The sequence below is a fragment of the Podarcis tiliguerta genome, assembly GCF_965153285.1.
Source record: "Podarcis tiliguerta genome assembly, chromosome: 17".
NCBI lineage: Eukaryota > Metazoa > Chordata > Lepidosauria > Squamata > Lacertidae > Podarcis > Podarcis tiliguerta.
This window is the reverse complement of record NC_139550.1, coordinates 28,278,251-28,292,842: the sequence shown is the minus strand read 5'-3', so window position 1 is coordinate 28,292,842 and position 14,592 is coordinate 28,278,251. Positions and strand designations below refer to the sequence as shown.

Here is a 14,592-nt window from a genome sequence, read left to right as displayed (position 1 = left end):
TGCTCAGTCCCAGCTTCTGCCACCTAGCAGTTCGAAAGCACGAAGTGCAAGTAGATAAATAGGTACTGCTCCAGTGGGAAGGTAAACGGCATTTCCATGTGCTGCTCTGGTTTGCCAGAAGCGGCTTAGTCATGCTGGCCACATGACCTGGAAGCTGTACGCCGGCTCCCTCGGCCAATAAAGCGAGATGAGGGCCGCAACCTCAGAGTCGGTCACGACTGGACCTAATGGTCAGGGGTCCCTTTACCTTTATCCTGAATAAACAGACCTTGATTAATCTAGGCAGAGGATTTCAAATTATTAGTAAGATTCCCCTGTTCACTTTGGTCACTCTCAAAATCAATGTGAGTTTGCAATCAATGTTTCACTTCATTTGCCTACCTGAGATAATGATAGTGATATTGAGTGGTAACTGCCCACTGATGGAAGGGAATCCATTTTGGCCACACAAACCCCACTGGGGGACTGGGAGCAGACTGGACTGGACAGATTGAGAGAATGCTTGGGCCACAGCAGGGCAGAGGGCGACTGCTGAAATTTGCCTCACTTCCTGCTCTGCAGACAGATTCTCATCCATCAGTGAGCAATCACTTGTCACCCAGTGATCTCTGATTTAAAACAGGCCAGACAGGAGCCCATATTTATGAAGGTGGGCTTCTAAAAGTATTTCAGCTTTCTTCCCTGCTGATTACGTTTGATCGCAAAAACTAATCAAGGAGTCAAGTAAGACATTGATACATCAGGAATAATTGTATTTACTATTTTGAGAATTCTGTGTGAATATTGACACAAGCTGACATTTTAACTAAGAGTCTTTTATATATTTGTGGTTCGGAAAGATTCTACGTTGGGTTTCTTTCAGCTTATGCATGTGGCACTAAATCATGGTTTCGCCTTGTGTGGAAACTGGACAAAAGAGATGGACCGCTAAGGGCTCCTTCTTAAATTAAACTGTCAGGATGGGAAGGGTAGCTTTGGTGTAAAGCACTAGTTCCCAATTAGCTAAGTGCTGCAGGCCCCTTGTTTTTTCAAAAGCCAAACCCTAAACCCCCTACTTGTGAAAACCACCCATTGGAAATCACTGGTATAGAAGGAAGCAACAGTTTGGTCTCTTTTTGCATTTCCCAAGACATTTATTGGCGTGGGGAAGAGCAAGTATTTTTCAAATACAAATGCTGCAATCACTTCCATGTCACCAGAGTAATGCAAGAAAAGGCCCTTAAAAGAGCAGTGAAATGGTTGCTTAGACATACTAGAAACAAATTATGCAAATTTTCTTAATTTGCATAATTATATGCCAACTCCATAATTATGAGTTACTGTAGCACAACATTTGCCTTTTCAAATGCAAGATATTCCATGTACCACCCAATAACTAAACAACTATTCTGTTGAGAACATTTTTTTTTAAAGCAGAAAGCACACTTTTTTTTGTTCTAAGCAGAAAGCACATTGTACATACTGATAATATAACACACGCAATTTGTAGTGAATTGTTTCCTTAACATGTGGTGGTATGTTGTGCACAAATATTAAATCAATGTCTCTGTGTGGGAAAAAAATATTTGTTCACTCTCCTGTTTGAATAGGCATGCATACTCTAAAACAATGTGGGGGGGGGGGATAGGGATTTGATCATTAAAAGACGCAATTAGCACATTCATACAGTTGCATATTCCAATACATTGTTATCCCAACTTTCCCCAAACGTTTGGAAGAGTAATCTTAAAAAGAAGCTGTCTTTTGTGAGAATATGGAAAGTCAACATGACAGACACATTTCAATTGTTTATTTGCCATTGTAGCCTTTTATTGGCAAGCAGAAGACTTATTTGTATTTGTGCACATTGCAGGTCTAAACAGATTATTATTATTAGGAGGACATTATTTCTGGAGATCTAAAATGATTTGTACATTCACATTAGTCCTGTTGTAGACTGAAGGTTTGAATATGGACGATTCATGCAATGCTTCATGTATACTGAGATTTGCAACCATTTTAGTCTGCATGAATTTAGATAAAACTAGGGTGTGTAGTTATTAGTCTATTAATACAAGCTTAGTGATATGTTCTTTGTTCTTTGATAAGTCATTTGTTTACTTAAGAGTATAGTACAATACTTTATGTTACTGTGTTCTCATCTGTTTTAAACATCTCCTCCTCCTCTGTCCAGACTTGACTGGGGCTAAAACACTCCCCATAACAATTAATTTTCCTTTGATATAAAATGCTATTAAGAATACAAGAACATTAGAAGAGCTGTACTGGATCAGGAAAGAGGTTCAAATCTGGAATCACTTGCATTTAAAGGTTCCTTGTATCTTTGGCATTCTAGGTTAGACCACTGTACAATACAGTACTTTACATGTGTCTCCCTATGGTGTATGTTCTGGAAATGGCAGCACATATACAACACCAATTTTGCAATTACATCGTTGGTGGCCAGTTGGCTTCCAAGCTCAGCTTGAAGTGCTGCTTTTGAGCTTTAATTCCCTAAAGTGTCTGGGTCCCTAACGCCATAAGGATGGGGTGGTGGGATCTTCATTGCAGTGAGTTGCAACATGCAGGCAATTTCTTCTGTAAAGCTGCAGAATTCTCTCTAGGGAAGTTCATCTCGCTCCCCTCTTTCTGGTTTTTTAGACATCATGCCAAAGTGGTCCTCTTCTGGCAGGCTTTTGAGTTGCCCTGATTATCTTTTTCCTGCTTCTGCTTTTCTGATCAACATTGCTGCTAATTTGTTTCTCTGGGGTGTTTTTCAAATTTGACTTGATTTACATGTTTAATATACTTTGTTAGAGACCTTGACGATTCTTCACTGAGATCATGGTTTAAAATAATAAAAATAGTAATTAAATAGATTTCCTGGAGAATGTTATACTAAATAAAGTATTTTACAGTTTTCTGTGTCCTATGAGAAGGGCCTGAAGTTCAGTGGAAGGGGACATGCTGTACAGGCGTAAATGGTCTCATTTCAACCCCTGGCATTTCTAGTTAAAAAGGTAGAGGGCTAGGAAAGACTTCTACTTGCTAGAATAGGCAAGAATTGGCTGGATTGGACAATGGTTTGACACAGACAAATACTGTCTTCAATTGGTCTCTTCATAATCTGATCAGTGTAGAATGCTCTCTAAAAAGACTCAATTCAGAAAAATAAAAACATGTTTATGTTTTTGTCCATTCTGTAGTGTTTCTTTCCTCAACCACTAATTAATTTCATGCTGCTTTTATTTCACTCAGAATCATCACAGTAGCTTATTTGTTACTATCTCTCTGAGCAACTCAAGAGGGAAATGGGAAGTTCTATCAAAATGCTTCTGTTTTTATATATTCCCACATACAGAATTTATTTATAAGTGCAAATGCAAATATTCTACGTAAGGACATCTACACAAGGCCAGGATGCAAAGAAAGAACAGATGTGCTTGAAGCATATGTTCCATCAGGCACATCGAGAGATTTATCTTCTCTCTCTCCCCCCCCCCCCCCATTTCGGAACCCATCACCCTGTTTAAACTGAGCAGCGGCCTACATTTCTGCATTGGGAACTGCTCTTGCGAAAGCATTTCAGCAAAGGACCAGATCTGAGTGTAGTTCTCTCCTGCTCATCTGCATTTGTCTTTGGAAGGCCAGGGTGCTAGCCCAGTGAATAAATTGTGGTGGTTTGGTAGCAGTTTACATCATGAGATTAATTAAAGTTGTTCAATCATTTTTCAAGAATCAGCAGGCAAGAGACACATAATATGAAATTGTAGGTCCAAAGAATAAACCCTCCTGGTGCCATCCTGTTCATGTTTACTTGGAAGCATGTCTCACTAAGGTCAGGGAGACCTGCTCCCAGAACAGAGCAGAGGGTTGCAGGCTCAACCAAGTGCTTCAAGTTCTTTGTATACTTATTTTCTAGGATGCTTATCTGTTTTCTATGGATATTATACCATGCTCAGGATTCTGAAATGTTTGTATTGTGGCTTGACAAAAAACCATGTTTTTCTTTCTTTCTTTTTATGGAATGAGCAGGGGGGGGGCTTTTTGATAACTTGCTCTTTCAGTTTTGTTGAAGCAGTTGTTGCTGCAAAATTTGCTGGGGTAAAGATTTGAAGACTATGCCCCCAATAAATTGTAATATCTTTGAACTAAAGTTTTCTTTTGAACTTTGGCAATCTATCAAAATTTCTGTGGTCAGTCTTTTATTACTATCTTGTCTTGAGCCCTTTTTTTAATGACATCTATTATCAGATTGAAATGGCGATTGAGACACTGCAAAAGTCTGATGGTCTGTCCACTCACAGAAGCTCTCTTCTCAACAGCCATGTAAGTTGCCTCTTCTTCATGTAAACTAATCCCTTGCTTGATTTGCATGCCTAGCTTGCCTTCTAAATGCTTGTTTTGGTTGCTGCTTTTTTTCTTTTTCTTTTCTTTTTCTTTTGCCTCCTGAATCTTCCTTTCTACTTTTAAGCTCTCATAGCAACTCCTCACTATCTTTTTTCAGACACAATGACAGTGCAGCAAAATTGTTGAGTTGTTTGATTTCCTCGCCCTTATAGCATTGCTCAAACCACCATGAGCAATTTTTTTAAAAAAATAACCCAGTTTTATTTGGATTGTTAACATAGGCTTCATACTGTTAAACAAAATGTGTATTCTGTTCTCATTTGACAAGGGTAAGATGTCACAGTGGTGACTTAAGATCTTTTTAAGCAAAGAAATAATTTCACTGCTTTAAGCTTCTTCGTTGCCAGTTTCTAATACTTGAGTGTGCTCCAATACGACCAAGAAACACAATACAGTGGTGCCCCGCAAGACGAATGCCTCGCAAGACGGAAAACCCGCAAGACGAAAGGGTTTTCCGTTTGCAGAGGCGCTTCGCAAGACGAATTTCCCTATGGGCTTGCTTCGCAAGACGAAAATTGACGAAAAAATTTGATTTTTTTTCCCCCCCGCTCCAAAACCCCTTTTTCTGAAGCGCTAAGCTGCTAAAAGCATTTTAGCAGCAAAACCGCTAATTCCTTAAGCCTAAAAAAGCCGTTTTTAGCCCTTAAAATGTCAATAGCGCTAATAGCGCTAATCCGCCAATGGGCTTGCTTCGCAAGACGAAAAAACCGCAAGACGAAAAGACTCGCGGAACGGATTCTTTTCGTCTTGCAAGGCACCACTGTATGACTCTTTAGGTGAAGACCTAGCTATAGATAAGAGCATGACTTTCAGAGCTGACACTGCTAGAGGGAGGAAGCAGATTTGGCCCCTGTCACAGCCATGTTCTGAGTATCTCTCTTTATTATTTCCCATGCAATCTCCCTCCCATGCAGCCAAGTGGGGATGCTCTTGTGGTGGAGCAAAAGCCTCCCCTCCAAGCCAGACAGGGGTCACCTGGAATTCCGTAGTGGGACTCCAACATCCCTCTGCAGAGAGTCCTTGCCATATGAGGACTGTTTTCATATACAGCCTGCCTCTCAAAATGGCAAGTGTTTTGCCACTTTGTAAAATGGCATTAATTCCCATATATTCATTACACAAAATCCAGTCTTTTAATCAGTTGGCATCTTAAACACTTTCTTTTCATATATACAAAATTGTGCACCCGGAGGAGAGCCATAGATATGGAAAAGGGCATGTCTGGCGTCTCACAGGTACACCAGCTTCTGTTTCTTCAGGAAGAAATGCGTTGTTGAGCTTTGGTGACCTAGCCTCAGGTTCTGTACCTCCTGATGCCTCCTCTGAGTGTCGGACTGAGCCCAGAGTGACGTGACCCAGGCTGCCTCTGGGGAACAACCAAGGAGAGTCAAGGGCTTGGTTGATGGGGTCAATATGCTTGTCGTTTCTGTATGCTCATAAACCCATGACCTTTTGAGTCGGCCTAACTTATTTTTATCCTCAGTGCTGTTTTCCTACCCTTGTGTTTTCCCACTCCTCCATCCCACAAGTTGGCCCCACTCAAAAATCTGTAAATATTGTTCAGCTCTCATCGTGCCATCTCATTATTGTTAAATCACAAAGCTTGTTTGTTTCAAGTCTTGCAGATGAATGAATGCTTTTCTAACATGTGTTTGCATGAAAAAGTATCTTAAAAGAAGCATAACTATGGAAATGAAATTTCCAAATATGTGATTGTCTCAAAATTAACTAATTGTGTATACAGTGGACGCTCGGGTTGCGAACGTGATCCATGCGGGAGGCACGTTCGCAACCCGCAGCAATCGCAACTCGCAGCGCTGTGTCTGCGCACACGTGGGTTGCACTTCTGCGCATGCGCAAAGTGCGATTTAGCAGTTTTGCGCGAGCGCCAAAACCCGGAAGTAACCTGTTCTGGTACTTCCGGGTTCGGCGCGGTGTGCAACCAGAAAACTCGCAACCTGAAGCGTCTGTAACCTGAGGTATGACTGTATGTAAAAAGCTGGTTCAATTCATTCAACTGCTACCACATTTCCTGAAATGTGTTGGTAAATCTGACAAAAATATATTATTTGGTATTTTTCTGTGTTTCCTTGTTTCACAGAATAAGTATGCAGAAAAATAATTATACCCTGTGCCTTGCTGTGCTATTTCCAGGGTAAAGGAAAGCAAAGCTAAGGCATTGTTCCAAAGCAGGGTGTTTTGTGAAGTTCTGTTTTGTAGTAGTGTGGCCCATATAATAGTAAATCTTTCCCTGTAAAATTACCGTATTTTTCGCCCTATAGGACGCACCGTCCCATAAGGCGCACCTAGTTTTTTGGGGGGGAAATAAAGGGAAAAAATTATTTCCCCCCCCCAGGCGCGGGGTTGGGGAAGCCCGAGCTTCCCCCGACCCCAGCCCCCAAACAGGCAGCTCTCTGCAAGCCGTGGGAGCCCAGTGCTGGCTCCCGCTGCTTGCTGAGAGGTCCGCGAAGCCTGGACACGCTGAGCTCAGCGCGCACAGGCTTCAGCATGCAGGCAACTCTCCGCCAGCAGCGGGAGCGCTCCCGCTGCTTACGGAGAGGTCCGCGAAGCCTGGACACGCTGAGCTCAGCGCGCGCAGGCTTCAGCATGCAGGCAACTCTCTGCCAGCAGCGGGAGCGCTCCCGCTGCTTGCGGAGAGGTCCGCGAAGCCTGGGCACGCTGAGCTCAGCGCGCGCAGGCTTCAGCATGCAGGCAACTCTCCGCCAGCAGCGGGAGCGCTCCCGCTGCTTACGGAGAGGTCCGCGAAGCCTGGACACGCTGAGCTCAGCGCGCGCAGGCTTCAGCATGCAGGCAACTCTCCGCCAGCAGCGGGAGCGCTCCCGCTCCTTGCGGAGAGGTCCGCGAAGCCTGGACATGCTGAGCTCAGCGCGTGCAGGCTTCAGCATGCAGGCAACTCTCCGCCAGCAGCGGGAGCGCTCCCGCTGCTTGCGGAGAGGTCCGCGAAGCCTGCATTCGCCCCATAGGACGCACACACATTTCCCCTTCATTTTTGGAGGGGAAAAAGTGCGTCCTATAGGGCGAAAAATACGGTAACTATTTTCTTACAGTGCCTAGTGATCCATGACTGAAAATCTCATAGCTTTATGTGAACATATATTTCCAGAAAAATATTATTTGAATGTTTCCTTTTGGAAATGGACCATTAGGATATATAAAAAGGATGCTATTTTTATTAGTGAAAGAATGGTTACTTGTCTCAAAAATACAACATGTATGAAATAAATACTCTCCCCCCCTGCCAGTTTTATAACCCCAAAATCCATTGATGTGTCTAGAAACCTGATCCTTAAAATTAAGTTTTGAATGTAGAGATCTTTTAGACTTAGCAGTTATAGTGGGATGACATACAGTAGATGGGATACCAGCACTTAGTTTAATAGTATTTTAAATCTCTGTTTTTATCTCACCGCACCTCTTTTTATGTGTATGGTAATTACCAGTGTGGCTGAGAATTAGGTGGAAGGGTGAAGGTTGAAATTGGGTGAAGGGAGGTAAATTTATTGGATTAACTTATTTCTGCACATCATAACAATATTTGACTAAAATTTAAATTCAAAACTACTTTGAAACAGACTATCATAATGGTGACTTATAATGCCAATGCTTAGCACTTTATGGTTGTATGGCATGGTTTTACAACATGGTCTTAATGCTGTTAGCTTGTGTTTTCTTTAAATTATTTGTATGTTGGGCCAAGTATTAATGCTTTCTTATTTTTGTGGCTTTCTCATTATTTTGATGCCCATCCCCTGTTTGTACCCAGCATCAGATATTTGGAGGCATAGGCATCTGAGCATGAAAATTCTGTATAGCTATAATGCTAATGGTCATTGCTAGACCTATTCTGCATGAATTTGTGTCGGAGTAGTTGCTGGTTACTAGAGGGGCATCATCTCTTACTGTTTCAAAGGCAAGTTTAAGCTTTTAATGCTACATACCACCCTGTGATCTTCAGATGAAGAGCGGTATATCAAAATAATCATCATCATAATCCTGTCCACCCACTACTCACATACATGCAAGAGAGCTGTTGCCTTGCTCATTTTTGGAGGTCCATGCTTCCAAATATGTAGAACTTAAATTTATTATTTCCACTGTAACATTTTCTGTGGCCTAAATCATCATCCTCTGCTCCACCCCCAGTTTTATAATCCAAAACAACTGGACCTTTGTCAGTGAAATGTGTGTGTCCTAAAGCAAAAGTCTTTATTCAGAACATTGACTGCACTGCCAGCAATGACTATTGCAAGTAACCGTTATATTATGTCAAAAGTAAAGTTTTTTTGTAAAATGTATTTAAAATTAATCATAGTATGTTGTAATTCATCTATGGGGGGGAAATGTCAAATGTTACATTTATAATTTAATTGGGAAGTGTTCTGTGGTTTTTGCAATTCCATTTCAGTATTTCCCTTTGGGATAAATAGCAATAGAATATCTGCTTTAATCTATGCTGATTAATTCTAATGAGTTAAGTGCAAAGTTTGAAAGCTATGATGGTTCCTGTCCTCAGATATGCTTATGTTAGCTCATTAGTGAAATAAATAAGTGTTTTAATACATCAAGGTAAAGGTTACCATTTCCCTTGACATACTGTCATAAGTTATATGATCATAATAGTACATCACTAATTTGAAAGAGATTTGTGACAAATGAGATATCTTGAAATAATATTGGGTACATGAACTAAAACAAGGAAGAAAGAACGGGCCGGATCCAGAGCTCCCCTCTGCAGAGGCTTGCTTGTGGAGTGCTCCAGGCCATGTCCCCACTTCCCTCTCTCTCTGTTTCCTAAAATACTGCTTTGGGAGCACAATCCAGAACAGTGGGGGTGTTGCAAGAGGCTGCAGTGGAAAATGGTAATTGTGGGAAATAGCCTGCCCTCCCCAGGATCTTAGTTCTGTTCGTGAAAGGGACACTCTGGATCTCTTGTTTGATAGGCTTTGAACAAACAAACAAGCCATATCTCAGTTGCAACTGCATGGAATTCCCAGGCACAGCACAACTATTTCCATTTTCATATTAGCAAGAACAGCAGCAATAAGAACAGCATCAAGAAATATACAATGTATACAGCTTTTTAGAGGGTTCGTAGTGTTTATAACATTCTTTACAACAGCACTGTAACTCAAGGTCAGTGTTATTATCCTTTGATAGTAATGAGTGGCTGAAGCTGAGAGTTGGTGGCATGCCTTAGGTCTAAGATGAAATTTGAACCCAAAAGCAGATTTATGACTAACTTCTGAGGGTCATCTGCCTCTGCTTTTTGAGGAAACATCTAATCCAGTCTGACATGGCAACAGGGTGTCAAGGAAGCCAGAGGGTGGGTAGCACAGTGGAACACCACTTAGGATAATAAGTGGACCGGCCAGCATCCTTCATTTTGTTGCTGTGTTGGCTGGGAGACAAGATGCCAAGCATGATGGGCCAAAGGGAGAGAGCAGTCCTTCCGGTCGCCCCCAGTACCCCCGGGACCTCTCATCTGCCTGCCCTGTTAACTTGATTTCCACGTGAAAGTCTCATTCTGGCTCCTGGTGGCCAGAGGAACCTTTCCTTCACCTGCTGATCCTGATAGCCTTTCCACTGCCTTCATTTACAGCAGCACTGCAGGAAGATTTTAACCTCTGGATAGTCATTGCAGGAGGCATTTCTTGGGGGTTGGGGTTCTGCTGAAGGTTTCTGATGGGGCTTTTGTCATTCAAGCTGGTCTGGTAACTAGAGAGCACTAATAGGGAGATGGCTAACGACAGGGGGCATGTCTTCTGCTTGATTTATAATTTGTTCAGCAGATGGCCTGGTTACTACAGCTCCAAAACTTTGCTGTCTACACCAGAGGTTTTCAACCCTTCTGAGTCCATGACTCCCTTGACCAGCTACATTCTTTTTTGCATCTCTCCTGTGGGGCTCAGGAGTCCAGTTATGCCTGCAGGGCTTGCGGCCTCTTACCCTTTTTCAAACACCTTCCCTTGTGGAGTATTTCCTCAGCCTCCTCTCCTCTCCCCTCTCCTTGGGAGTCCTCTGGGCAGCCACTGCTGCTGCCCCTGGTCTCTGAGCTGCCCCTAAATTCACCTGTGGAGCTTATAGCAAGGGCTGCTGAAATAAACAGCTGTCTTGGGCAGTGGCGTAGCGTGGGGGGTGCAGGGGGGCCGGCCGCACCGGGCGCAACATCTGGGGGTTAGGGTTAGGGGGCGCAAATCCACGGGTTAGGGGGCGCAAATCTACGGGTTAGGGGGCGCAAATTACTTGCTTTGCCCGGGGTGCTGACAACCCACGCTACGCCACTGGTCTTGGGGAGCCAGAGGCACCAGAGGGCATCAGAGGAGGGAGGGAAGGGAAGAGGGACAGAGACCAGTGTTGCCATGGCACCCCTGACCATCCTTCAAGGCACCCCAGGGTGCCACAGCACACTGGTTGAAAATCACTGTTCTGAACCAAACAGCTTGGAACAGTTAATCAATAAATATACCTAGCTATGTGTATCTCTCCCATTCCTATATATCTTACTAAAAACTACCAATCCTCAAAGAATGGTTGAACATTTCCCCCCTCCACTAGAATGTAAGATGAAAAGCTAATCCAAGGTTTCCTAGTGGAGTTTACTTCTAAATAGGAATGTATAAATTTGTGCTGTAAAAGTTTTTTTCCTATTGAAACTGTCTAAAAAATTTAAGTGGTTTGATTATTTGGAACACGATACTTTGTTTCTGTCTCAGTACTTGCAATCTGCTCTCTATACATTGTATAATTTTGACATAGCTTCCATGTGCCCCTCAACAGAGGACCATGAATGACCATGCAAATCCCAAATAAAGTAGCCTAAAGCAGGGATAGAGAAACCTCTGGCCCTCGGGATGGACTCCCAGCTCCCACCAGCTCAAGCCAGCAGGGCCAATGGAAAGGGATGGGGGGAGTTGTACATTGGTTGCCCATACTTGGTCCAAAGGAAGCCCAGCTTCTTCACAAGACCCAGTTTGGTTTTCAGTGAAATTGGAGCTCTCTCTTTCACTAGTAGGAGCAGGATCTGATCCAGAATCTTCAGCAGTTATAAAAACAAAAGTTATTCAAGTAAATACTGCAATATTTGTTATCTTGGTAATCTAATGATACAGAAGCATGGATAAATGTTACCAGTACTTCATAAGAATATTTTCCTTTTTGATTGTGTGACTTATTTTCAGTGTTGCTCTTATTCTCTCAAGTGCTAACACTTTGCCTGAAAGTCTAGGTCAGTGCACATGGAATTAACATGTTGCTACTTAAAGTAATTTATATTGCCTGAGGCCACAAGTCTTAAGAATTCTGCTGTTTCTCTATTTGTAAAGCTATTTTAAGATGATGTAATGCTTTTAGAATTTCTGTGGAGATTTACCTGGAGCTAAAGAAAGATGTGTCCAGCTAAACAGAGAGAATTATTTTTGTTCTTACATTATTTCAACACTAATGAAGGCATAACTGTTCTGCAAAGTTATGTTGAGCTCATTTTTCTTCTTTGTTCCCAATTTGAAATAGCTCCAGTGGCTTTTAGACAACTATGAAACAGCAGAAGGAGTGAGTCTCCCCAGAAGTACCCTCTACAACCACTACTTGAGACACTGTCAGGAGCATAAATTGGACCCAGTCAATGCTGCCTCTTTTGGAAAACTAATAAGGTCAATTTTCATGGGCCTTCGAACCAGAAGATTGGGAACCAGGTTAGTGTAAGGAAGCAAAGTTCTGAGTTAACGGGACAGAGTGTACTCCCTCTAATAGCAAATGTAGTGGTCCCGTGACAATAGACATGAAGCAAAAACATGATCATTGAGAAACAAAAGGTGGGAATCTGCATGTTCATGAAAACCCCAAATTGCAGAAGTACAAAAAATGTTGCTGGTTTTTTTGTTTTTGTTTTTTTTAAAAAGACCCAAAACCCCCCTTCCCTCCAGTCTCAGTTTGCAGTGATTGACCAGCGATTGGCAGTCTGGTGGTTAGTCAGAGGAGACGTGATAGTGCTTTATACATGAGTGGAGAAAGTGGATGAAGAGATGTTTTTCTTGCCCTCATAATATTAGAGCAAAGAACAATTCTGTGAACCTTATGGTGGGAGATTCAGGACAGGCAAGGTCTTTTAACATAGCACAGAATTAAACCATGGAATTTTCAATCACAGTATCTGTGTTCACCACCACTAATTTGTTCTTGCAGGATAAGGCTATTAATGACTGCTTATTAACTGTATATTAATTGTAATATTACTTATTAGCTATATATTCCTTCTTGTTCAAGGTAGTTTACATGGTTCCCCCTCATCCCTCCTTTTTATCTTCACAGCAACCCTGTGAAGTAGGTTAGACTGAGAGAGAGTTCAACTAGAACTCTAAACTAGAACACTGCTGTTTGGAATAAAGTTGTGGTGCAACTCCCACAACAAAGTGCTGTAAAAACAAAGTTTGTGCAATTGTCTAAATATATTGCCCAGTTCATTAAAATGTGTATTAAGCACTTTCTTCTCCCATATTGCTCTTTAAGACATTGCCAAAGCACCCGTTTCTATCAAGCATTCTAAGAGGTACATATATTAATTAGTACATGCAAGCTATATTATCCATTGCAGCATGTAAGGTGCTTCATTTAACAAATGGCCTTAGATTAAATAGGGACAAAATGCTTCTGTCCATTTTTCCAAACGTTGCACCTCATTTTTCTGAATGAATCAGCCCCCTTTCAAGCAAGCTGTCCTTGGAACAAAGGTGTACGGTTTGCCGATTCAGCCTGTGTGAGAAACGTCAACAGCCCAGATAACATGCATTTCAGAATACAAGGGTACTTTGTGTATTGTCACAGTTGATTGTATGCCTTGAATGCTCTACAGTAAATGTTTCAATTGCTGCCATATGGATGAAACCAGCAGCATGTGGAATGTGAACAAACTTGCATAGAATAATAGTGAAGGACTTATGAGCTACTGGTGCATGTAGTGCCAGATTCAGGCAGGATCATGAACTGAAGAAAGGCAGCCCACAGCTTCTTTGGATACAGCTGGTTGCAGGAAGGCATGGCACACAGACAGGGATTCTGCTTCTGATAATAGGCATGTCCTAAGAAGTGCTTTGCTCAGCCTGCCTTTGGGTAGATGCTGCAGGATGGAAAGCAACAACTGCAGTCTATTTATATGTTCCCCTGGCAGTTGTTGTTGTTGTTTTTGTTATTATTATTATTATTATTAATTTCTACCCCGCCCATCTGGCTGGGTTTCCCATCTGGGCGGCTTACAACAAAAGATTAAAAATGTATTAAAAATCAGTCATTAAAAGCTTCCCTAAACAGGGCTGCCTTCAGATGTCTTCTCAGTGTAATATAGTTGTTTATTTCTTTGACATCTGATGGGAGGGCGTTCCACAGGCTGGGAGCCACTACCGAGAAGGCCCTCTGCCTGGTTCCATGTAACTTCACTTCTCGCAGTGAGGGAACTGCCAGAAGGCCCTTGGCGCAGGACCTCAGTGTCTGGGCAGAACGATGTGGGTGGAGATGCTCCTTCAGGTCTACTGGGCCGAGGCCGTTTAGGGCTTGAATGGTCAGCACCAACACTTTGAATTGTGCTCGAAGTGGGAGCCAATGTAGGTATTTCAAGACCGGTGTTATGTGGTCTCGGCAGCCACTCCCAGTCCCTAGTCTAACAGCCACATTCTGGATTAGTTGCAGTTTCCGGGTCACCTTCAAAGGTAGCCCCACGTAGAGCACATTGCAGTAGTCCAAGCGGGAGATAACTAGAGCATGCACCACTCTGGCGAAACAGTCTGCGGGCAGGTAGGGTCTCAGCCTGTTTACCAGATGGAGCTGGTAAAAAGCTGCCCTGGACACAGAATTGACCTGTGCCGCCATGGACAGCTGTGAGTCCAAAATGACTCCCAAGCTGTGCACCTGGTCCTTCAGGGGCACAGTTACCTCATTCAGGACCAGGGAGTCCTCCACACCTGCCTGCCCCCTGTCCTCCAAAAACTTCTGTCTTGTCAGGAGTCAACCTCAATCTGTTAGCTGCATCCATCCTCCAACCGCCTCCAGGCACTCACACAGGACCTTCATCGCCTTCACTGTTTCCAGTTTAAAAGAGAGGTAGAGCTGGGTATCATCCACATATTGATGAACACCCAGCCCAAACCCCCTGATGATCTCGCCTAGTGGCTTCATATAGATGTTAAAAAGCAT

The 14,592-nt window shown here is 42.8% G+C and overlaps 1 protein-coding gene across 7 annotated transcripts in view; it reads left to right on the top strand.

The window, feature by feature from the left end:
- Window positions 1-14,592, top strand: part of RFX3 (regulatory factor X3) — a 116,461-nt gene that overhangs the window by 76,694 nt on the left and 25,175 nt on the right. For 4 of the 7 annotated variants that reach the window (XM_083419834.1, XM_083419837.1, XM_083419833.1 and 1 more), the window contains exons 5-6: window positions 4,234-4,308; window positions 11,920-12,101. In XM_083419834.1, the coding sequence (XP_083275960.1) occupies window positions 4,234-4,308; window positions 11,920-12,101 (257 nt within the window). The remainder of the gene's footprint in view (window positions 1-4,233; window positions 4,309-11,919; window positions 12,102-14,592) is intronic. The other 3 variants (XM_083419839.1, XM_083419835.1, XM_083419836.1) reach the window with 1 other exon arrangement.